The sequence below is a fragment of the Solanum dulcamara genome, chromosome 1 (genome assembly GCF_947179165.1).
Source record: "Solanum dulcamara chromosome 1, daSolDulc1.2, whole genome shotgun sequence".
In the NCBI taxonomy this organism is placed as follows: domain Eukaryota; kingdom Viridiplantae; phylum Streptophyta; class Magnoliopsida; order Solanales; family Solanaceae; genus Solanum; species Solanum dulcamara.
In genome coordinates this window covers 56,564,976-56,591,907 of record NC_077237.1, presented here as the reverse complement: position 1 = coordinate 56,591,907, position 26,932 = coordinate 56,564,976, and the positions used below count along the sequence as shown (strand labels likewise).

At 33.8% G+C, this 26,932-nt stretch overlaps 1 protein-coding gene across 3 annotated transcripts; it reads right to left on the bottom strand.

The window, feature by feature from the left end:
* Positions 1 to 872: 872 nt before the first annotated feature.
* LOC129886966 (uncharacterized) lies at positions 873 to 26,631 on the bottom strand. Of its 3 annotated transcripts, XM_055961919.1 has the most exons (4): positions 26,330 to 26,624; positions 23,188 to 23,336; positions 2,205 to 2,346; positions 873 to 1,906 (listed from the first exon to the last, which is right to left on the bottom strand). In XM_055961919.1, the coding sequence occupies exons 1-4, from the start codon at positions 26,429 to 26,431 to the stop codon at positions 1,724 to 1,726; spliced, it is 576 nt and encodes a 191-aa protein (XP_055817894.1). In that variant the 5' UTR covers positions 26,432 to 26,624; the 3' UTR covers positions 873 to 1,723. The 3 variants fall into 3 exon arrangements, with proteins under 3 accessions (XP_055817894.1, XP_055817971.1, XP_055818044.1); XM_055961996.1 differs by lacking the exon at positions 2,205 to 2,346 and having other exon boundaries at positions 23,187 to 23,336; positions 26,330 to 26,622; XM_055962069.1 differs by lacking the exons at positions 873 to 1,906; positions 2,205 to 2,346 and adding an exon at positions 14,410 to 14,469 and having other exon boundaries at positions 23,187 to 23,336; positions 26,330 to 26,631.
* Positions 26,632 to 26,932: the final 301 nt, after the last annotated feature.

The window sequence follows — 26,932 nt, the reverse complement described above, 5'->3', positions numbered from 1 at the left end:
TAAAGAGAGTAAAGTAATAACTCAATATTGTATTGTGAAAAATCCTGGCCCATAAAGGGTAAAACACCATGACCTACAACTCTGTAGGATTTAACCCAACTTTATTAAACTCTAAGCCTCAGAATAATTTTAGTTTACAACACTTGCAATCCTATAAACTAAACTCTAATTCCTATGTATCAACAAGCACTCTTGATTGTTGAACCTGTATTTAAGTTGCCCCCAAGTCAAATCATAATCTAAGCTATGAAAGCAAAAGATCACAACTCGGATAATTAACAATACAAACAAACTAGACTCAAAAACTAGAAAACATAAGCCTATGGAACAAGCTCTTCAATCTTGTTTTTTTTTTGTATCAGTTGTACTTGAACTCTCTCAAATATGAACTCTCTCTTATTTATTTGTGTTCTTCTTGTAGCTCTCTGCGTAAGTGCATAAGGCTCTTTCGTGAAACCCTTACCTTTTTATAGTTGTTTGAATTCTCCTTCTTTGAGTCAAAATCTGTGTCCTTCCTTGTACGACTTTCTTTTCATTGTAGAACTTTAGTATGAAAGGAAATCTTATGCAAACATGTCTTTTGTCATAGAAACGCTTCGTCTATCATCTTTAATTATTTTTCTTCACATGATCTATCTTCTCCTAATCCAAGTCGAACTTTGTTTGATACGAATATGTTATAATAACCCATTCCTTGCATTTTTTACCTACTTGTCAATCATCAAAATCTTTCTTGATCTAACACCCATGTAATACAATTTATAAACACAACCTCGGCACTTTAAAAGCAAACATTTAAACTCCAATATTATGATAATCCTATACAAATAATAATTTTACTGAATTTTCATTTTATAAGGATGTTAAGTGTGTAGTTTTTGAATCATACAAGGTAAATTCATAGCAAAAATGCATAAAAGTAATCACATAAGGAATAATTGCGAAAAAATACAATTCACATTGTATTACACCTAGGTCACTAAGCTTTCGGTCCTTCTGTTTTCTTATAGGAGTGGTTAAAAATATGGTATATAATATTATACATACGATATAGAAGACTATACAAGAGCTCCATTTTCTTCTTTTACAACAATATTTAAAACTCAATACACAATACTATACACCTTGTATACAAAAATGCTATAAAATTATAAGACATATTTAAACACTCATATACACTATTATACAACAACTGACTTCATCATCTTCCTTGAATGCAAGTGACAGATCTATCCATAACACCTCAAAAACTACATCAAATCACCCTATAAAGTTACTTTGCAAAAATCTAATTTTCAAACGTTGAAACTTTTGATCTTCAACAATGAGCGTCTGTAGAATTTGTGATTTTTTGTTCAAATTTTCAACCTCAAATCAATGGATAACCACGTTTTACATCTTCCAATAACATTGTCCAACAAATTCTATCCAACAGATTTGAACTCCTCAAATCAAAACAACTATGTATTTTCGATAGTAGCACCTCAAGTTCTTCCAATATATATATATAGTGTTTCTTTCTACATACTTCTATGAGAAAAGTTTAAATTTGAAAATTAGAGAGAGAAAATAAAAATGGAAGATAGATTTGAAATTAGAGAAGAAAGAAGATGGACATGAAAAATAAAGATGGTCATAAAATAGAGAGGTGTGTGGAGAGATAGAGTTTTGCGTGTGTAGGATAGACAGATTCAGTCTGTACTTTCACATAATTATTTCATCATTAAATATTTGTTTTGTGGTGTTTAAGAATTTGTGCATAAATTTTTTCTCTCTTTTTGTTTATTCTATCTAAATGGTTCTCGATAGATCTAATGTCATTTGTAATAACTTGTATTTTTTGTTTAAGTCTCTCCACATTGGCATTGGATGTCATTCCCATAAAATGTGCTTGATTGTGGAGAACCTGCAAAGTACGAAAGCCAAAGATATTTATGTACGTACATTAGCTAAATTATTAGTAACACATCTCTCGTTATCTATGTATGTTGTTAATTTACATTACTAAAACTTTACTATTTTTTTTTATCTATATCAACAAAATTGTATCAATACTGCACAAATAACTAATAAACCACTCATTCAAATTAGAGTTCAATTAAGAAGAGACCAATTAACTACAGTAAAGTATTTTTAATTCAACTTATATTTGATGAACCTGTGTCAGATCTAAACAAAGGGAATATATGCAAAGTTTTTGGTACCTTTTTGTTATCCAATTTGGCATCTTTAGCACTTTCAATGTCTTTTCTTGTCTTTAATGTTGCTGTTATCTCCCGAAAAATCTTTTTCTCATTAGCTAAACAGTTACTCCCGTGTCTAGTCTTGCAATACAAAGTCTTAATCAGTAATTAACAAAAAAATAATGATCAGTAACAACACAACAATTGATTTTTGGCCTCAATAGCTTAATTTGGAAACATTTTTTTTTTAATTCAAACAAAATTTGATGGAGGTACAAAAATATCCAAACTTATATAAGAACAAGTTATTATTCTTTGGAAGTTTAATGGTTTTCCTTTGCGTTTGTGAACTTAGCAAGAATAGTTGGGAGTTAGACGGATTCAGCTGCGAGCCTTTTCTCCATTCCCCTCAGTTATTTGCTTGAGTTTTCACACTAAATCAAATGGCCACTATTTATTTTATTAGTTAATAACTCACACAAAGTTCTCAGACCCTCTTCTCCTCTCCCCTCTCAACTAGTCCAGTGAATGGTAACCCCATACATGAAACATTTCATGTTCACGAAAGATTTGAGGAAGTGTTAGGATCAAGCGTTTATCATTATGTCAAAAGCTATAGTTGATAGCAAAAGACACAATTTTTTTCTTAACTAAGTCCACCATGCAAGCGTCATGTTTGATAATGACTCTGACTCTGGCCACCTTATTCCATCGCGGGCCTTGGCATAGGCAGGATGTTGGCATTATCCAACAATCCCCATCCTAACACTTGTCTCATGCAACATGTTGCTCTTGGGAATCAAACCCATGACCATGACTCTGATACCACTTATTAGGATTAAGTGTTTACCATTATGCCAAAAACTATAGTTGATAGCAAAGGCGCAACTTTATTTCTTAATTAAGTCCACCACACAAACGCCATGTTCGATCATGACTCTGACCCCAACCATCCTAGCCTGTCGTGGGCCTTTCCATAATCAGGATGTTGATATCATTCAACAGGAAGGGTCACATCCAAAGGGGTGTATTAGTTAGGCAGCTTTTCCTAATATAAACATTATTGGCTAATTCCACAGCTTTAGCTTGGTTGCTCTTAAAATAGTAGAGTTGAATTTGTACAGTGATTTAAGGAAACATGAAATGAATTGACAAAATAGTATAATTATAATGACTAACTTGTTAGAAATGAACAATAAGCAAATAATTGAACAATATGAATCGAAATATATATAAGATAGATTTGCACTGAGCTCTGAGGTGGTTGACTGACAACAACACCGTTGCACACAGTTTAAGAAAGAACTTGATAGATTTTAGAATTTCAATACAATAGAGTGGTAAGAATGACATTTTAATGCCTCTAGCAAGGAAGTAAATCCTTATTTATGATATTTTCATGCCTCTAGCAAGGAAGTAAAGCCTTATTTATAGTTAAGTGTCATAGGACAAGATCCACAAAATATGCATTCTTAAAGCCTACAATTGCTCATTATCACTACTAACAGCTTACAACGATCTTGGGATTACGTGTAACGACTGGATATTCATGCAACTCTAATTCAAACTGTTCTTTGTAGCCAAGACTATACCTTTGGAGCTAGATGAGCTTCCACTATAACATCAGACTTTAGTGATAACACACCACATTCTCAGTGTGAATGAAGCTATTCCCTATCAGTCTCGCTAATGTTATTTTTGTTGACTCACATCCATCTTGTAATCTTGTTGCTTTCGTCGCATGTCAAACCCTACTCACTCATCCATATGTCGAGTGCAACCCATTGTCTGTATTTGCATAAAAATCCCTAGAACATTGTATTTCGTAGAAGGGGGATACAACCTTGATTCATTAATCATTATTTTTTTACAATTAAATCAATATAGTTGTTTAGGAGTTAAACCAAACCAACACTTCCCATATTCACGGGATAGAAAAAATAAGACCCCCAATTAAGTTATCGTCTGATTTATACTCTTCTCACATCTATTTTCTATGGGATTCGACCCTAGCCTTGTTGGGTTTCTATATTTGACTATGACCGCATTACATCATCTTATAGGTGTAATTTTGAGTATATCACCTCCCTAAAGGCTCCTTTAGCATTCTTGAAAAACACTCTGCTAACCTTTTTGGGCGCTCAAAGATCTTGGAAAAATGTATGTTTCCCACTGGAAGAAAGATTTCTAGGTAACATGAGAATGGCAGACACTGATAATACTTTAGAAGCTAAAAGGCGAAAGAGGTTTATGACTATTTCATTTTATGGGTTACTTTCCTAAAAAATAAGTATTGTATTAGAACTCACCCTATTGTTAATTCTTGTGTTTTAAGAAATTCTCATGCGTGAAAAAAGATGTTGCGCATAAGAAATAAAGTTGAGCCTGACATTCCATAGCAAATTAATGCTGAAAACTCTAGTTTGTGGTAGGACAATTGGACTATGATGTGTCATTTGTCCCAGATTCTACTAAGAGCACTAAAGACTTAATCAATCACCTAATTCATAGTGGGGAGTGGAATAATTTGTATCTCATGGAGTATTTGCCAGATAATGTTATAACAACCTAGCCGGCCCATCATTACTAAAAATATGTGCGGTAAAGGTATACAATTTTTTTTTGTTATAACTAGGATCAATTCCTTGGTATTCGAGTGCACTAGTTATGAGTTAAGATCGTACTATGCTCCTATCTCAAAGTTGAGTTGAAAGTGTCTTTCCGATTTAGGTTATGGTCCACCTAATTCTCAATTGAGTAGTTATAAATTCGTTTCCATTGCTTAATATGATGTCGATTGATAGGAGATTTCATGCCTAGGTCTTCGGGTACGAAGTCTGGATGGCTAAATAATTGTCAATGGTTGTTTAGAGTGGGAATGTAGGTTGTGGATCATGATTATTATGTAACTAGTGATAAAGGTCTAATCTTTGAATGTTAATCTTGGTGAAACTGTTTAGAAGGCCAATGATCCTTGTGAGATTAAGTGTAGACAATAGCTGAGTTATAACGGAATCCTGAGACTTGGAGATTATGGGCTATTGATGTATATAGAGGGATGTGTTTATACAATAACTATGTGTGTTTATGCTGATTATTCCCTGTGAATTACTTGAGTAATGCAAATCAAGAAATAAAGGATGAATGTGAATGCTTAGTGTGGAAAGTCTCTTGCCATAAACCTATTTGATTATATGTGGCTGTAGATAATGGTTTAGTCTATTTCATAGAGAGACTCTTAATAGTATTTGAGTAATGTTGTGATGTCTACCATGCATTTAATTATTGTGGTTGAGTGATTGATATATTGTGATTGGTCTATAATTCCAAGACTGTGAAATCTATAATTTTGAACTTGCTCGACTAAAAGTGATGCCTTAAATAAAGAAGGCTTGATGAAATATTTAATGAAGGGAAAGATAGAATGAAACCAATGAAATGACTATTTGTGAATAATTGCATACAATGAACCTGTTACTTGATTGTGCAAGTATGTGAACTATTCGTTATGGACTGTGATTGTAGTTTTGATTATGATATTGGATCGGATGTCACATTTCGACACATATATTGGATCGGGTGTCATGCTGTAATACCCCCCAAAAATTTTCCCTAAGATTCGGACCTTTCTTGTATTTGTGTGGGGTCGAGCCCTATTATTGTGAAGTGTATGCATGAGTTAAGATGAGTCCCTTAGAAATTAAAAAGTGTTAGAGGTGATGTGGGGTCACAAAGGACCCCTAGGACCAAGCTAAGTCCAAACGATTCATCATGGCTAAGTTTTAGGATGAGTTCGTATAAGGGATCGACTTCTAACGACCCTATCTTTTGAAAGACGACAATTTGGGTGGCCCGCAACCTATTAAATTAAAGGTTGTCGAGTCTTCTTTCCAACGCCACCAAGAATATAATTTTTGGAGTTTGGAGTCAAAAGATATGACGATCCTAAGACGAGCTAGGAAGGAAGGAATTTCAGGCTTGGGTTGCAACTGCTGGAAATCTGGGCTTGGCGCCGCAGTGGCGCGATGCGCCACTATCGCGCCAGGAACAAGCCTCAGTAGTTTGGCCCCTAGCGCAGCGCGCCACTACGAGATGTGCAGGGTTTTCAAGCCTATTTTCTAGAACCTAGAAAACTTGGGTTTGGCGCTGTAAGGGCGCGACACGCCACTATCGCGCCAGGAACAAGCCTCAGTAGTTTGGTCCTTGGCGTGATGGGCCACTAACAGATGTGCAGGTTTTTAGCCTATTCGACTTGACGCCGCAGTGGTGTGATGCACCACTATCGCGCCAAGGGTGTTTTTGGCCTATTTTCCAGATTTTTGGAGAAAGGGCAGTTTGGAAATTTTCCCAAATTATATATACTCAGCCTTGGGACATTTTTGGGACTATTTTCAGCCTCTCTCTCTCTCTAAAAGCCCTAGAAAATTTCTCTCTCCTCTTCTTCTTCTCCAAATCCTTCTCCAACAAGAAGTGCCTTCAAGAAATTCAAGAAATTCAAGTTTCCCATTGAAGACCCAACATCAAGGTTTTGTTCAAGTCTTCTCTAAGGTATGTAAGGCTACTCAAAACATGGGTTGAGTCCACCCATGTGCCCTACACTTTCTTTGAGGTTAAAGGTTCATAAGAATGGAGTTCTTGGTAGGTTTATGTTCAAATGATTCTTGTCACTTATTTAATTAATGTCTATTATGTTGATGTTGTTGAGCTAAGAAATTCCAAAAATCTTCTTGTTAGCATGAGTCGATGGAGATGGGTTGTTAAATATGCTTTATTGATTTTCTTGACTATGTGGATTGTGACAAAAATGCTAATTTTCTTAAATATGTTGCTTATCTTGAGTTGTTGAATTAAAACCTTGGAGTTGTGATGAGTCCCAAAAGATTTGTTAAACGAATAGAGGAACGATTGGATAGATTTGTATGTTGTTATAAATGCATATTTAATCTACTCTTAAAAAATATGATTGGGATTGATCGGATTGTATGATTGGGAGAGGTTTGATTGTGATAGAGTTGATGAGTTGACAAGGTTGTAAATGAGAATTGTCGATATGATTTGATTGAGTTCATTGGATGGAGTTTTATGAGCATTGAGTCTTGGGAGGAGTATTGAGCACCGAATTGGGCAAGAGTATAGTCCATACTCGAACCCAATAACTACGTCGCCAAACGTAGGAGGGGATTGAACCGTTAAAGTCGGATGCTTCCCCAAAATTATTATCCTAACATTATAGGACTTAGTTGGATTGGATCCATGATTGGTTCATTCGTTCATACCCTGGCAAAGTATGAACGGACGTGGCAACAACGTCGGTTTGTTATACTGTCACTGGCTCATAAGTGATGGTTGTCGAATAAGAGAAACTCCCACATAGGTCTTGGTAGTACTCTGAGTCGGATTGAGTTGATTTGTATATGATTTGGTCCCGTCTAAACTATATTCTTGCTTAGACTTAGGACGCCTGTTGAGTTGTATTTCTTTCTGAGTTAGGATTCCCGAGTTGATTTGGTTCCTTCTAATGTTGTTCATTCGGCCATTTTACATACTCGTACATTCTATGTACTGATGCCATTTGGCCTGCATCATTTCATGATGCAAAGACAGGTACTAGAGATCATCAACCGGCGCACCGTTGAAGATCCATACACTCCCAGTCAGTTGGTGAGTCCTCCTAGTTTCCGGAGGATGTTGAGTTTCTTGTATAGTTTTGTGTTGTTTCCTTTATTTTGATTGTTGGTAGCCATGGGCTTGTCATTGGCACCTCCCAGATTGTTGATAGAGGCTTCATAGACCGGAGTGTAGAAATATTGGATTGTTCTTTGAGTAGTTCTTCTTTAACTGTTTGTTGATTTGATAGTTATTTGGCCTTTGGCCCTAAATTATGAATAGTACTTCATTGAATGAGTCTTCCGCTGAGAGAATGTGTTTGAATGAATGTGTGATTGGAGTAGGTGGTTCGCTTGGAAGCCAGAAATGGCTTTCGAGTACCGATCACGCCTAGGGTACCCTCCCGGGGCATGACATATGCTCTGACACATATATTAGATCGAATGTCACATTTTGACACATATATAGGATCGGGTGTCATGTTTCGACACGTACATTGCATCGGGTGTCACGTTCAACATATATATAGTTTGGGTATGGGTTCCATGAGAGAACCATTGTGTGGCTATCATCTTTGAATTGATCTTGACTATATGGGTGATGATAGAGAAACTAACCCCGGATATAATTGAGTATGACCATTCTGTGTAATAATTAATATGATAGGACCAAAGGTCCAAGTGTTACCATATTGAATGTTGTATTTGAGATTTACCCTGTGAAACTATATATTTATCCTGAAATGATAAATTGATAATGTATTCTTGTATATGCCTGTTCGGATTATGTTATAGATTCTAGATGCGTTAGCATCATAGGTATGAGGTCATGGGTAAACAAGTGGAGAACCGTTGATGTGTTGTTTAGTAGGATTAGTGACTTAAAGTCAGATATTAATGGTGTACTGTTGGTACATGTATTAAATGGGGGAATTGGAAAGAATTAAGAGATTCTATCTCCAGGAAGGTCGCCCTAGCGGTAGAAATCCCGTTGTGACGAAGCCACCAGAGTGGGATAGGTTCTGCCACAGCGGGCTAGTATGGACCAGGGAGGAGCTTAGGTCCTTTAAATGTTTACCTCTTTCAAGTGAGATGTTAATTATCCTAGTCCATGTGTTGGCGTGAAGACAAAATATAGTAGACGAATTAGACAGAGTTAGTAGTGACCCATACTTTGAAAAATGTTCTATGTGATAGAAAGGCAAGACCTTGATCTATATTAGAGTTGGCAGCGGACCAACTAGAAGGGATGAAAGTTAGGCTTGGACTACTTTAATGAGGTTAATGAGAATGATAATAGTTTGTGCATAAAGGTTTGGCGAGTATATTTTCTTAAGAGCATGTCTTCTTCTTGTTAATTTTTTTATATGATGCGGTGGGTATTTGATTGACGAATGATGCCTATCAGTACGTGTGGTTTGTACTAATACTACTCTTGCTATGCCACTTGGCAAAGTCTGATTGCAAGGTTAGTAATGCTTCTTAGGTGAAGACGAAGATGATTCTCCAACAGCCTCTACTCTTCTTTCTTTATGGTAGGAGCTGTGTCATTACCTTATTTATACTTTGTATCTTTAGAAGCCTTGTACCTGTTTAAACTAGTATCCTTAGGGGTGTTAGATTGTTTCTTTTAATAAACCATCAGAGTTATAAGTTGATATAAAGTAATTTCATAACTCTTTTGGCCTATTATTGGTAATTGTTAAACTTTCGCATGATATTTTGTAAGGGTTCTCTTATCTAGGTGTTAGAGTAGGTGCCCGTACAGCCCGGTGATTTGGATCGTGATAAATGTTTATGATCATTAGAATAGGAGAAGCATTGACTTGCCTGATCAGTTTATATGGGCTCATACAGAATCGATTTGATCCAGATTATAATTTTTATGAGATTCTCAAAATTATTATTAATAGAAGATTGTACCCTATGATTTTTCAGATCTTCAAAAGTAAGGATCTTTTTTTCTAAAATAAGTATAAAAACCTAGAATTACTTTCAAATTCTCTTTTCTTTCTTGGAGACTATTTTTATGAAGGAAGGAAGCAAATTCGAAAACATAGAAAATAAAGAACACCAAATATAACGTGGGAAAATCCTTCAAATAAAAGGTAATAACCATGAGATCGTCGAGATTCGAATTGCTTCACTATAATAATAAGAGGTTTACAAATATTATCCTAAATGACTACACAACAGTTTCCAAGCAATGAGAAGAAATAGCTACACCAACAAAAGTAGATAGGAAGCAAACCATCCAAAACAGAGCTACTGCAAACGCAATTTGAATGTTACTGGTTGGAGAGGAAAAATTACTGCAAAAACACCCTTTTCTTCTCTCTTTTCTCTTGTTGAAAGCTCTCCCAAAAATCTCACTTATGTACCTAATGTCTCTCAAAGATACTACCAATGAGCAATTGAATAATTCTCTCAAATCATCCTATTTATAGAGTGATGCTTTTTCCTACAACCAAAACCAATTCCAAATAGGATTATAATTCCAATCCTTTTCCAAATAGGATTGGAAACCAAAATAGTTGAATTATTTCAATCTTTTTACAAATAGGATTAGGCCATGATCCTTTGGCTGAAATATGGGTCATATCCCAACAAACTCCCCCTCCAGCCAAGGGGCCAAATGAACTTCAAGTGGAGGAACTTTTGATAGGCTTCATGTCTGCCGCAGTTCTACGAAACTCATGTGTACCATTCTCCTGAAGTAACTTCATATCATCTTTCATGGCTTCTACCCACTTACCTCTATAAGTATTTAGCATGACTTCATCATAACCTTCAGGTTCTTCGATGTTAGTCAAAAGTAAATACTCATTAGGAGAATAACATGTTGATTTTAGCTTCTTCCTATTAGATATTATACAAGAGGTTTCTGGAGAATCTGAATTAGTCATTTGAATATGAGGTTGTAGATGATCAACCACAACATCATTAACATGAGTATCTTCAAGTTTTACACTTTGTTCATCATTTTGATCTTGATCCCTATCGACATTATTATCTTGAGTTCCTTCATGTGCAAAAGATGTATCAGCACTAGGGACTGGATCAACATCAACCAAGCTCTCATCAATTTGAGAATCTATTTTCTCAGTCTTATTAATACCTTCAATTATTTGGTTTTCAAAGAACACAACATCATGACTTCTGATAAGCTTCTTATTAATTGGATCATAAAAACGATATTCAAACTCATCTTGATCATAACCAATGAAGATGCATTACTTAGTTTTAACATCCAGTTTTGATCTCTCATCTTTTGGAACATGCACACAAGCTTTAAATCCAAAGACTTTCAAGTGATCATAGGAAATATCCTTTGCAAACCAAACTATGTTTGGAATATCACTATCCGAAGCAACAGTAGGAGACAAATTGATAACATAAGCAACAGTGTTAAGTGCTTCCGCCCAAAAGAAATTTGAAAGTTTAGCCTCTGAAAGCAAGCATCTAACTCTCTCAACAAGAGTTCTATTCATCCTTTCTGCCAACCCATTCAATTGAGGCATCTTGGAGTATTCTAATGAAGAATTCCTTTCACTTTGCAGTAGTTATCAAAGGGACCAATATACTCACCTCCATTATCAGTGCGAATACATTTTAATTTCTTTCAAGTTTGTCTCTCAGATAAGGCTTGAAAATCCTTAAACACATCAAGTATTTGATCTTTGGATTTTCAAAGATATACCCATAACTTGCGAGAATGATCATCAATGAAAGTTGTAAAGTAAAGTGCACCACCTTTTGAATTCACTTTACAAGGACCACACAAGTCAGAGTGTACTAGCTCCAATAGTTTAGTGAAAATTGCAAAGTAAAGTGCACCACCTTTTGAATTCACTTTACAAGGACCACACAAGTCAGAGTGTACTAGCCCCAATAGTTCAGACTTTCTTGAAGGAGGATGACTGTGAAAAGAAACTCTTTTATGTTTCCAAGCTAAGAAATGAACACATCTTTTCACCTTTGGTTGTATCACACCAGCAAGCAAATTCTTCTTAGACAAACATGTGATCCCCCTCTCGCTCATATGACTAGGTCTCTTGTTCCACAATTCTGATTAAGTCTCACTTTCCACCAAATTTATAGAGTCACCAAGAATTGATCCTTGTGTCATGAATAAATTTGAATGCTTTCTTCCTCAAGCTACAATCAATGAGCCTTTGGTGAGCTTCCATTGGCCATTGAACAAGTCATTACGGTAGAGATCATCATCTAGTTGTCCTATAAAGATCAAATTCAAACGAATGTCTGGAGAGTGCTTGACATTAAGAAGGACTAACGTTGTATCAAGATTGTTCTTCAAACAAACGGTGTCAACACCAAACACCTTATCCTCACCAGCATTATCCATCTTCAACACACCGAATTTAGTAAGAGTATAAGATGAAAAGAAGTCTTTTCTTGGTGTGACATGCGATGTAGCTCCAGAATCTACTATCCAACTTGTATCTTGAGATACAAAATTGATGACATTTTTATCACAAGCAAAGTGAAGGTCATCTCGGACAACAATAACAATATTGTCTCTATTATTTTTTTCTTTCTTGCCTTCTCTAAGGTCTTTCTTCAACTTGTTACAAAACCTTTTAATATTTCCTTTGTTTCCACAATGATAATATGAAACATTTTGATACTTGGATCTTCACTTGCTTCTTCTTTTACCTCTACTTTTCGAACCTCTCATTTTACCTCTTCCTTGATCATCTATGAAGAGAATATTTGAATGTGAGGATGTTTCTTAAGATCTTCGTCTGACTTCTTTATTTAACACACCACTTTTTGCATATTCCATAGTAATCTTACCATCGAGAGCAGAATTTGTTAAAGAAACTCGAAGAGTTTTCCAAGAATCTGATAGAGTATTAAGAAGCCAAAATCCTTGTATTTGATCATTAAAATTGACACTCATTCCTAAAAACTGATCAAGAACACCTTGAAAATCACTTATGTGATCAAGAATAGGATTGCCCTCCTTGTATTTAAACGTCATCAATTGTTTTAATAATAACAACTTATTATTGCCAGTTTTTGAAGCATAAAACGTCTCAAACTTTTCCCACAATGTTCTAGCATGTGTCTCATTCACAATATGGTTGCGAACATTATCTTCAACCCATTTCTTTATATATCCATATACTTTTTGGCTCTCAAAATTTCAATTTTCATCAGTCACATTCTCGGGTTTATGAGCAGCTAAAATAGGAAGATGTATCTTTTTCACGAATAATAGATTTTCATCTTATTTTTTTATATGTTATAGTTAATCCCATTTAAACACACCATCTTTCTCATATTACCCTCCATCAAAATATCCTTCATAGACAATCAAGGCTTTGATACCACTTGTTATGACGAAAGGATGCAAATCCGAAAGTAGAGAAAATAAAGAACATCAAATTTAACATGCAAAATTCTTCAAATCGAAGGTAACAACCACGGGATCTTTGAGATCCAAATTTCTCCACTATAACAACAAAAGGTTTACAAATATTTAGCTAAATGGCTACACAACAATAGAAGCAATAGCTACACCAACAAAAGTAGATAGGAAGAAAACCACTCAAAATAGAGCTATAGTTCGGGACCTAAAACAGGATATTTTTGACCTCCAAATCCAATCTCCACCGTTCAAATTAAAGACCAAGATGTTAGGAACACTCAATACAAATTTTATCCTGATTCAACAGTTATTGAATTGGCAAATATAATTTGAAGGTTGCTAGCCGGAGAGGAAAAGTTGTTGCGAAAACAGCCTTTTCTTATCTCTTCTCTCTTGTTGAAATCTCTCTCAAAAACCTCTCTTATGTTCCTAATGTCTCTCAAAGACATTACCAATGAGCAATAGAATAATTCTCTTAAATCATCCTATTTATAGAGTGATACTTTTTCCTATAACCTAAACCAACTCCAAATATGATTATAATTCCAATCCTTTTTCCAAATAGGATTGAGAACAAAAATAAGAGAATTATTTCAATCCTTTTTACAAATAGAATTAGGTCATAGACCTTTCGCTGAAACATGGGCCATAGTCCAACAACTATGGCTGTTAAAATTACACTTTTGATGATATTATCTCAAAGTTTGGTAAACAAGTTGACTCTGGATGTATTTGTTGTACTAACCCTATTATGGATACTTTCAATATTTTTGTAGAGATTGAAGCATTTAGATGCTTTTGGAAAGCAATAGAAGATCCACCGGGGATTATTCATCAACTAATTTCTTTTAGAACCTTCTTAACCTTTGATTGTTGCAGGATTACACAAAAATCCATTTATAAACAAGTTCTTTAGATCATCCCAATCATCATCTATTGAGAGATGTGAAAGAGTATTAGACGGTCTTGGAAATATACATACCAAAAAAAGCAACCTTTTTCAAGATGAAGCAACAAATATGTTGGAAACTCAAATTATATTTCCCAAAACTTCCTACTTGTAATTTTAACATTTTCTTAGATCAATTTTTGAGATCACTTGATTAGGCTTCAACCAGTATTAAAGACCATTTATATGGCTAGAAGAAGACTGATACATGCTCCATCAAACTAAATAATTGATGACATATAGTTTCATCCTTGCATACAGTAAAATGGGATTGGTGGTGTAGTAAAAAATAATTTCACGGATCTAGTTATGCGTGTTCTTCTCCATTCCTGCTAACTGCAAGAGCAATAATGAAGAAGAAGCTCAAGTCGCCCTCTTTGAAGTCAATTGGCATATACAAAATGGGTTCAATAACTTTTCATTGAAATTGAATTCGTTGTTGTTACCTATATGCTTATGGATAAAAAGACTATCACTTACAAATTGAAGCAAGTCATTGAGGATATTTCCCAAAAGATGAACTAAGTCAATGTTAATGTAATACATTGCTAGTGAGAGGCAAATCCATCTGCATATTTTTCGACCAAACAAGCAACAATAAGTACGTAATGATGTACTAATTTATTTCTCATTCAACGTACTTTCTAAAGGTGCAAAATAACCTTTCCACTTGGATAAATGTCAGTTGCCTGATATTAGGACGAATCTTAGTAAGTTAATTTTTTTTTGTGAGTTAGAGCAATTCTTACTTTGTTTTGCCACTATAGAGATTTTGTTAGAATTTTACCTTTTTTGTGTAAGGATTAATTTTATCATTTTGTTGTATATATTGGAGGTTAGGCTGGTTAAATAAGATGAGAGATCCTCGAAAATTATATTTAAAAAATAGTTGAAAATATTTGGACTTAAAGACCTCATAAGTTCTTTTTTTTTAAAAAAGATAAAAAGAAAAGAGTCACCTTGATCAAGTCAAAGATGATAAGTGATTTGAGGTATAATTAGAATTATTCAAAATTTGAGGGGCGGAGGGGGGGGATTAAATTGCCAATTGTGTTTCTTTGCTTCATGAAGATTTGTCTAGAAAAATTGGAGATTTTTTTCTCCAATGAAGTAGGTTCTGTAGTAAATCTAAAAAAATTAGAAATTAGTGTAATAACTTTGGTTTCATTATAACTCCTAAAGTTGTCGTAACAATTGCAATAACTATCATAGTTGTTGCAACAATAGCAACAACTACTAAAATTGTTGTTGTTTCGAGATTTTAAAGACAAGTTTCTATAGTTGAGATGAAGGAGGCATGTGTGGAGGAAGATGAGATGGAGAGAGGCAAGGGATGAAAGAGGAAGTAGGAGAAGGTATGTGCTTTGCATAAATAAAAAAATTTTAGGGACTTGTTACTTGTAGTTGGAACTTAAACTTGAGTCACTTTTTTAAATAAAAGATTCAAAACTCCTTTTTAAAAAATAAATGACCCAAATTATGGTGTTTTTCCTACTTTTCATTTTCTTTAAATACCCTCACCAACATACGAACAACATATTAATGTGAGGGCATTATTGTCTTTCTATATACAATCTAAACTAATTCTCCATCATACTTTTTATGTCTTGGGTGCCCACCCCCCATTCCCAGTGCTTAATGGATACATCCAAAGGACTTGAACAAAATATGGTATAAATAAAATTATAATGTTAAAAACTGGAATCGTCTTAGTGCGATTTGAATCAGCCACTGGGAAAGATGAGGCAATTCAAAGTGGTATTTACCACTTTAAAAATATGTCTTTCATTGTGAAGGCATGGCACCCTGATATGGAGTTTACAAGAGATGAGTTGCATACAGTCCCTATTTAGATAAAGCTTCCTGGGCTTGATTTCAAATACTGGAGTCCAAAGGGGTTGAGCAAGATTGGTAGTTTGATTGGGAAGCCAATCATGGTGGATATAAATATTGAAATAAAAATTAGTCTTAAGTTGGTGATAGTGGAGATGGATGGCTATCTACCTGACACTATTTTTTTTCAGGAATGAAAGAGGTTCTATTATTGTGCAAAAAGTCCTTTATGATTGGAAGCCTACATTATGCAAGTTTTGCTGCAAGTATGGAAACTCTGCAACAGATTGTAGGAAGAAAAAGACACCTCAACTATCCACATATGAGCCAGTAGTGCAAGCTAGTGAGAAAAGAGGTTATGGGATTTTGAATAAACAGAATGACAAACATCAGAATAAGTAAACTATTGCATCTATGACTAGTGTAGTTTAGACTAAAAATCAGCAAAAGAAGACAGTTACATCTCTGGAGCCTACCTCAAATCAAAGCAACTTGGAAAAGAGCTTGGGTCACTACTCTTAGAGGGAAAACAAACAAGAATCAGACAAATAAAGCCCAACAGATGACGTATACAAATTCATTTCAGGTGCTTCATAATTCAGGAACGACTGATAATGTCCCAAATTGTAACATCCCTAAAAAATGCTCACAAATACTTTAAGAATGTCTTGGGAATAGGCCGCTCACGTAATGCATTATCCTTAATTTTTTTAAAAATCCAAATTCGAAATATCGATCAGGGGGTCAAAACCTGCGGGAAAATTATCTCAGTGGATTTTTAGGACTCGTATATCGAAAGCTAGATTTTTGAAAAATTCATAAAATAGTAGGGTCCGCAACAGGTCCTCGTCACGGACCTGGAAAGGTTTTCTAACCGAGTTGAGTTTTTTTAAAGGGCGTTTTAGACTTTTTCTAAATTATTAGTTAATAAACCTAGACGTTTTTAGGACCTAATTCAACTCTATAAATTAACCTAAACCTCTAATTCTATTCATTCTTCTACAATTCATCTATCAAATATTTCTCTCTCTACAAAAAGGCTCTCAAGGGTTTCCATTGAAGACTTCAAGCAAATTCACTCAAACTCTCCATCAAAACTCTCAAGTTCTTCCAAATTAATTGGTTTTCTCACTCAAGGTATATGGGTATTGATTCATGTATCCTTTCATCCATGAAGCCCAATTAATTTCTCAAGGTTTTCTCTCAAATTAAAGTATGATATTTTATGGGTTTTGTGATCTCTATTCCAATTTCATGAATTTTGATTTAAAGCATGATCATGAGTCTATTTTAATATAAATTGATGGTTATTGAATTAAATTGAAGAGTTTTTCCATGAATTCTCCTATTTTGATTTTCTAGGGTTTATGATGCAAATTATGAGTATTTTCAATTATACTTTCTAACGATATTATCTATATAAATTATGTATGGGCTGATATAAAGTTTATGATCATGCATGTTTTCAAGTGAATTACATGATTTTCAAGGTCAATTGATTATGCAATTGAGTTTTACTCTAAGTTCAAGGTATGAATTTCATGCAATTTGTGAAGTAAGGTGACTTAGGGCCCTATGTGGTGACCTAAGGCCTAATGATATGAATTGTGCAAATATAATTGTAATGATGAAAGGACAATTCTCACATTACAAGTATATTATGAAAATGAGCTACTTTATGATTTCAAACCTATGATCATTACTGATATATGAAATTATGATCTTATGTTATGTATGTATTCCATGAGATTTAACTTAGCACCGAGTGGACTTGAGGTGGGGGCCCTACCAAAAGTCTTAGTAGTAACCTCATATCCTATAAACTGCGTGCCACCGTAGGTTGCCTTTATGGCCTAGGTAGTTGATCCACAAATAGCATATGTTCATGATCAGGCGTCTAACTTGGAAAAGTAGCCTCCTCCTTCTCGATTTGGGTATCATCGGATTCCATTTTATAGCTCGCATGGTCTTATTGTCGGTTATGGTTCCTATCCCACATATGTATGATCTCTTAAGTATGTTATGATTTTGAATTTATTCTTCTAAATGCTTTGGTCAATATAATTTTCTCATGACTTTACATATTCTATCTTATCATGTGATTTACTTGATCTTTGCATTCCATGATTTACGTTGCATGTCACGCCCTCATACTTAGTACATTCAAATGTACTAATGCATACTTTTTGCCTACATTGCTCATAATGTAGGGGTTGAGGTTAAAGATCCTAATCATCCATGTAACTAGTAGGCATTCCCTATCCGATGGTGTTGTGGTGAGTCCTTATTGACCGAGGACTAGTTTCAAGTTGGTTATTATTTTCTTTTCAAAAGACTTTTGTTTACTTTGTATATTGAGGGTGAGCTAGGAACATGTCTTAGCCCCCGCCCATACTCAGCTTTAGAGGTATCTAGTTGGACATATGTTTGAGTCTATGTTGTCATAAGACATTTTCAGATTTCTATTCATGGTTTAGACTCTCTTATGATATTTCTGCTTTTATATTTTACCTTATGTATGCTTATGATATGTACAAGAGGCTTGGTTGGAGCACCTTCAGAGTTTCGATCGCCCCTTCGGAGTTTCGATCGCCCGTGTTACGACTAGGCCCTAGGTCAGATCGTGACACAAATGTGATAGTGGAGCAGTTGGGAGGAAAACTCATTCCTACTACTAGGAATGGTTAATCTCCTATGTTGGAATGTTAGGGGTCTAAATGTCCCTATTAAGCAAAAGAAGGTGAAACTCATTTGCAATAATGAGAAGGTAGGGATAATTCGGCTGCTTGAAACTAAGATAAAGATAAATAAGTTTGATCAGATCGCTAGTAATATGTTTGGAGGTTGGTTAAATATAAATAATCTTGGAGCTCATTATAATGGTAGAATATGGGTAACATAGAGTCCTGACTACTATATGTAGTTCATCCGATTGCAATTAATGTCCAAGTTATCACTTATGATGTTTTGTATATACCTATGCAGTTGAAGTACATGATTTCTTTAATCGATGTATATAACATAAAGAAAGGGAGAAAGGAGTCATGGGATACTCTTATGCAACAGAGTTTGGGTAATTGTCAGAAACCTTGGTTAATCCTAGGTGACTTTAACTCTGTGTTGCAAGTAGAGGACAAAATAGGGGGGAATCCTATTACATGGTCAGAGGTGGTGGATTTTCAGTATTGTATAGATACGTGAGCTAATTGAACTTCCCCAATAGGGGCAGAGGTATACATGAAATTATAAAAGAAGTATGGAAACTTGAAATATGACCCTGGTAATATTGCTAACATATTTGTGGATTACTACATGGATCTGATTTGGAAGGAACAAGAGGGTAGGGTATCGGATCTTAGTGGTTTATTTAAAGAAGGAACTTGCTCACAGTGGACCAACAACTTGCTCTACTACAACCATTTACAAGCACAAATGTTAAGACTGCCATATTTCAAATTGATAGAAACAAAAGCCCTGGCCCTGATGGTATGGTAGTGGCTTCTTTAAAGCTGTCTGGAATGTAATGGGACATGATATTATTGAAGCAATTCTTGCATTTCTTACAAATGGAAAGTTACTCAAGCAACTAAATACTACTAATATTGTCCTCATTCCCAAAGTTGATGTACTCGAATATGCCAACCAATATAGACCCATAGCATGTTTTAATGTGTTATACAAGTGCATCTCCAAGTTGATCTGTAGCAGACTAAAAGTAGATCTTACATCTATTGTGGTAGATAATCAGTCGGCATTTATTCAAGGGAGACTAATGATTCACAATGTTTTGATTTGTCATGATATGTTAAGACATTATAATAGACATACATCAACAAGGTGTATGATGAAGATTGATCTTAGAAAGGATTATGACATGGTAAGTTGAGAGTTTCTACAGGAGTCTCTACTTGGATATGGATTTCTTGTTAGTTTCATTAACTTGGTGATGATTTGTGTTACTTTCCCTAAGTTTACTATCAAGTGAATGGTGAAGGGCATGGATTCTTTGAAGGAAAGAGAGGCTTGAGGCAAGGAAAACCCATGTCCCCGTTATTGTTTGTCTTGGTTATGAAATATTTGTCAAGGTCCCTTGTATGAGTACATTATCTGACTTCCAGTTTCATCGTATGTGTAAACAACTTAAGCTTACTCACTTGATATTTATGGATGATCTAGTGATTTTTGGCAAAGAAAATCTTAGTTCAGTCATCAAAATAATGAAAGCTCTGTCACATTTCAGTAAAGTCACAAGTTTGGTGGCCAGTATGAATAAATCTAGCATCTTCGTGGCAGGAGTGGACGATAATACTAGAGAACAATTATTATTGAACACTGAATTCACTCTGGGCAGATTTCCTGTTAGATAACTTGGCTTGCCATTATCTCCTAAGAAATGGAGTGAGATGGAGTGTCACCAGCTTATTGAGAAGATTACTCATAGAATCACCACTGTCTATTCCAAAAAAATGTCTTATGTCGGTAGACTCTAGGTGGTAAATATAGTTTTATTTTCTATTCATAGCTTCAGGGGAGCTTCTTTCATCCTTCCTCAAAATGTATTGAAAAAGGTGGCTAGCAAGTGTAGAGACTACCTTTGGGGCAGCAACAAGAAAAAATAAAAAATTCCACTTGTATCATGGGAGAAGGTTTGTTTCCCAAAGAAGAGTGGAGGTTTAAACATCAAGGAAAACAACAAATGGAATGTCGCATCTATTGGTAAATTTCTTTGGCAGCTAGTGGGTAAGAAAGATTCCTTATGGGTGAAATGGGTTCATGATTTATATATGAAAAACACCTTTGATATTTGGACTCGTACTCCTCCTGCTGATTGTAGTTGGTACTGGAAAAAGTTGAATTCACTTAAAAAGGAAATGCAAGACCGGTATGTTCAGGGGGAGTATTCACTAACCCCTGTAGGGGATTATTCCATCACTTTGAGCTACAATGTTTTGTTGGGAACTTGTGGAAGATTGAGGAATGTTGATTTAATTTGGTGTTCTATCTCTCAACCTAGACATAGATTTATTGTTTGGTTGGTTGTTCAAGGTAGGCTGCTCACTAAAGGGATATTGAAGAAATTACTCATCCTCGTGGAGAATGATAGTTGTTATTTATGCGACGAACAAGTAGAAAACACTTTCGTACATATCTTCGCTGATATTAAGTGGACATGTGATGTTAGAAATGCACTATCATAGTGGGCTAGAATACAAATTTCAGTTGAAGAAGTTCATCAAGTGCTAAGGAGGATAAAATGCAGGCATTGGAAACAAATTAAAAAGGAGATCCTCGAAGCTATATGGAGAGCTGCGGTCTATCATATTTGAAGAGCAAGGAACTGAAAACTATATAGAGGAATTACTGTAAATAATGAATCGACAGTGACATGAATTTAGAAAGATTTTGTAGAGAGACTAGAAGTACTTAGAACCTCTTAAAAAGGCCAGAGGTATAACAGACTTATAGAGAGATTATTCTTGTAACTAGTTGATTGTTGGAGGCCTAATACTCACAATATCCTTCCTGGGAAGTGATTATGTTGAATTAGGAGCTCTTTAGGTGTATTAACTTTGTGTGTTGATGATAATTGACAGTTGTTACAAAAAAAATCATTGTTGCTCTCTTCTTAAAGGCATTATTCATCCGGGTATGTTTTTTTTCATCCTTGCTTAATATGATATCAAGTTAGCAAATTTAATGAAACTATAAATTAAAGTTTTAAAGAAGAAATTGTTGAGAATAAATCTATACAAAAAGGAGTGTCCTCCTTTCTAATTCTTTCTTCTTCTCATCTGAAGAGAAGTGAGAACTACAAAAGGGTCAACTCATGCTCATGCATGGTTTAATTATTGTTGTTGCTTCTTCATTGTCTTCATCTTCTTCTTATTCTTCGTCTCCCCATTCCTCTTTTCATTTTCTTCACAATTCTTCTTTTTCTCCCTCTTTTTTTTCTTTTCTTCTTTTTCCTTCCTATCTTCTTTTCATTACCTTCTTATCTCTTTTCCCTCTTATTTTCTAGTATTTTGAAAATGTAAAAAATGGTAAAATTTAATGAATTAGATTATGCAAGCATCCGGAGAGATTTTTGAAATTTCTCCATAGTTGTTTGAAACATTTTTTTGAAATATTAGAAACATCTAGAGATCAGATGTTTGTTTGACATTTCTCTAAATAGTTTCAAGGAGGATGAGGAAAAGCAACAGTAGGAGGGAAAGGTACAAAGGGAAGGGTATGGAAGAAGGAAGGGGGGAGGTTTTATGTAACTAGGAAAACTTTTGGGCTTCTAAAATGTGTCATTAGCTTTTAATACAAAAAGAGTCTCTACTAATACATAATTGTAAGAGAAAATTATTGTTCTAACACCTTTGGAGCATCTACTTTATAAAATATGTACACAATGTATAGGTAGTGTATATTTTATACTAATTTATATAAATTATACACAAATATATATATATATATATATATATATATATATATACACACACACAAATATACATACCTATACATATAACATATATGCGTATACACAATAGGGTGTATATGTAGTGTATATTTTAACCGTATTTAGTAAACTCGATGGCTGAACGGTATAGATTGATAGTCCCTAATCAAAAGTTGTGTCCTTTTTTCTAATGAAAAAAAATCAACTCTCCTTGTAACTCATCGAAGAAATAATTTAAGCTCTCTATAATACAAAGCTTCCTTTCGGCAATGTCTTGTGTTCTATATATCTAGTATTTTTATAGCAATCCTAAGTGTCTAGCTTAGACTTATTTAGCATAGCAAAATCGTGAGCAAGTTATATAAGATCATGAGCAAGTTATCAAGTATCATACGCAGGGGCGGACCCAAGGCATGTTGAGGGGGTTCATCCGAACCCCCTTCGTTAAAAAATTACACCGTATATATAAGATAAATTTTTTAATTTATGTGTATATATTTAACATTGAACCCCCTGAGCATAAGCCAAAGGACTAGCTCAGTGGCAAATGTGGTTCAATATTTCGCTTTAGCTTGTCTCATCTCGTGAGTTCGAATCCGACTAAGCACATTTTTTTTTGATTAGCGTGTTTAATTTTTTTTGAACCCCCTTCATAAAATTCCTGGGTCCGCCACTGATCATACGATTCACTTAGTCAAAGTATAAGGCCGTGGACAAAAAATAGAAAAAAATGTTGGAAAATTGTCTTAGAAGCAAAAGAAAGAGTAAAACTTACCGATGGAGGTTCATTCGGTTTTGCTTCAATTGTACTGTAGAAATCCAAGAAAGTTTGTTCCGTATATTCAAAGTTCCTTCTTCTTGACTCATATGAATATGCTAAGGGCAGTAGACTTCTTATTTTTTCAGCTAATTTGTCTCTGTCCAGCTGCATATAAGAGGGAAGAGGGACCAGACCAAAGGGAAAAAAACTTGTACTTAATTAGAAAACAATAATATAACAGCTACAGATAAATAGAATAAAAGTTATAGTCACAAAGAATGAGTAATAAAAATTATAACTGTAACTCCAACAGTACTGATTGAAGTGAATCATCATTGTGTATAAGTGGGAAAATAAAAAAAGAATTTGTCAGTGTGAGAAATAAGAAGATAATCCACTGATAGATCACTATTCTCAATGGTCATATTGCCACCAAAAATAAAAAAAGCTAAAATCTCGTGAAAACTAGTACTCCCTCCGTTACAATTTTCATGTAACGTAGTTGACTCGAAATAAACTTTTTAAAAAAAAAATCACAATTTGAGTTTCAAACACAATAATAAATCAAGTTTGTTAACAACCAATAGAACTACCTATTTCATAACCTAGAAAAATGAATCTAAATTTTTTATCATATACCATATTATATTAAAAATAGAAAGCCACAAAGTTAATAGTTGAAATACTAAAATATTCCTCAAAAGTTGAAAGATTATTTTGCCCTCCAACCAAACATTATTATTTTGTACAAAAATGAAAATATACATTCTAACAATTTATGCTAATCAATTAGATATAAACCGTGTTGAAATTCACCCACCAATTCAATGAATATCCAATTAATAATGAAGATGAGGCCACTCATTTTAAGGGAAAATTTTCATAACAATCTATATATATTAAACTAGATAAAGAAGAGTAATGTGGCATGTCCTTGGCCAAATATTTTATTTCTTCTTTTTGGGCCCTTTATATCATTTTTTGAAGTGATATATGTCTTTGTCCAAGAATCATATTTATCATTTTTCTTCTTCTTTGCTTATGTTTATCCTTCTATAAATTATTTTATTTTAAAAAGTCATCTCCATAACTCACACCCCTTCATGTTCATAATTCTTATTCTTAACTGATATTAGTAATTAAGCTATATTCATAATTCTTAGTTCTTTCATTTTCATAACCTTCTTGCTATTAAATGTGCAAATTTATGTCACCTAATTAAAATCAAGCCAACATGATATTCTCATTACTATAAATGGAAGCTATTGTAGAATAGAGGAAAAGATCAAAAACACAAAATGAAGAAAACGTTGATTTGAAAGGTAACGTTTTAGCGTTTAGATGGATTGTAGTTGTTGTAATAATTTGTTATGCTAAGGTAACTACTATTTGAGAATATTATTCAAATGATCATAGATAAAGAACATTTAATTTAGCTTTTTGATGACTCAAATGGAAGAGTCAAAAAATGATTCTGTTTTTCTCCTTCAATATCAATTCCTTTCACTATGTTTTTAAACGAATTTGATTACATTATCTTTGGGAAATATATAGTTCTATTTTCCTCTATAATCTATAATTATAGTATTAATTATCTAATAAAATTATTTGCTTTGTTAACTAATTTTTTTCATTTTTTTGGTTAGTGAGGCTAATTTTTGTGTCTCTAAGTCAGGGTATTTTCAAATGTGAAATCAGGATTAATGTGAAAGCAAAGCAAATGGGAAATCAAGAGAAGGAATCCACATTTGTTCATACTGCTCAGAGAAGGAATCCACGTATGTGTTCATACTGCTCAATGAAATATTTATGTAGCCTTCCGTAGTTTTGTGGATTAGCCTTTGGCGGCGGATTAGCCTATGGCGGCTCTATATATATTGTATATGGAGGTCTTTTCTTTCTTTTGTTTGTTCCAGTATGATGTCAAATTGTAAAAGAAGACATGGAAACATATTTTTAGTATGCATATTTATTTATTCTTTTATCTAATTAAATTTTATAAGAGAGAAGTTATCTTTGGTGAATTCATAGATTTCTTTGAGATGTGGTGATTGCACGGTGCATATCATGCTCACTGATTTTTGGATCATTCTTTTGATAGAAACATTTTTTTTTCTAATTTCTAAACTTACTCAAGTGGTGGAATAGTTTATTTTGTCCACGATGCCCAAGAATTTAGGAATTGATAAGGATAATAGCTATGAAATATCTCATGAAATTATTTTATTTCGTATTTAAATGGGTAATATTATTTAGTTTTAGAATTTTATCAATTTATTATTTTAATATAAATGACTAGAAGAGTTATTCCATTATCTTTCTCCTCCTCCTATTTTTTTCATTGATAAATCTGCTTTGCAAATGTCATAAATACTTCTTTCTATCTTAGCCATTGAAACTCTAATTACATTTTTCTCAGTGAATCAGTGATTATAGGGGAATTCAATTAAACAAAAGTCGCTCAATTATTTTATCCTTAAAAATGAGTTAAAAACGAATCATTTGTTAGAAAATCACACTTTTTAGTTTATAATTTAAGTATATTATATGGCAAAAAAAAAAAATTATACTCATATGGGGTACACGCTCAAAGCACATGCCCAAAGACTAATCCTATAATAACCTAGAAAAATGAATGTAAAATTTTGTGCGTTCTGCTTTGTTTCTTAGCAGCGAAGAAGAGAGAGGAAGATCTCTGCTTCATATTATTTGTCCATAATATTAAAATATAAATCCTAAATTAATTATTAATTTATAAATTAAGATAAAATTAATTAATTTTTTTCTATTTTTTCCTAAAATTAATTCTTTTAAAAATACAAATATTATAAAATTTGAAAACAATTTCTCTATTGTAAGTCTTGGTATTGATAGATAGGCACATAAATAGAGTATATTAAAAAAAGTTAAAAAGATTAAATTAATAAAAATATCTTTTTTATATTTGATTCTTTAAGGAAAAATGAAGGATAATATGGGATTGAGGGAGTAGAATGTTTTTAAATTTTGTATAGTTTTAAAAGTTGGGGTTAAAATCTGATGTAATAGTACAAACCTATTCTTAAGTGTAATTATCTCTTAATATCATAAAATTAGATTTCAGAGAAATGGGATGCTAATGTAATTCTGTATATAAAAGATTACCAAGAAACAGTTACCTTTCTCTCTTGCAACTTGTCAAAAATCTTAGCTCGAGCTTGATTTTCCTTGTGTATCAAATTTACAGCTCTTTCAATGAAGGCCTCGCTGCTTGATGCCATTTCAAAGCAGAGATCAAATTTCTGGATGTGATGATAACGATGAGTTGTTCTTTGTTGAACATATATATACCATTTGAACCGGAATCTTGGGCCTCACGTTAACAAAGTCAACTCCATTTTCATTTTTTCTAATTTCCTTAGGATGGATACTCTGTCTCTCGTTTGGTGCGCACACAAAGTTATCCCTTATTTTTGGATTAATTTACCTCACTTAAAGAGGTGAAATAAAATGAACACCAAGTTTTGGGATGTGTTATATCTTCAATCAAACAAAGTATAAATTTAGAATGTGTTTGATAGGAAATAAAATATTTTCTTATTTTCTCATATTTGGTTGGCTTAAAGTTTCTAAAAATGTTTTTCAAATTAACTTATTTTTCTCAAATTTTAAAAAAATATTTTTTCTCCAAAAACTAAGAAAAATATTTTCTAAAACTCTCATCCAAACTCAAATTATATTTTTTTTCTTACCTCGCTGTACCCCGACCCTACCAATAAAAA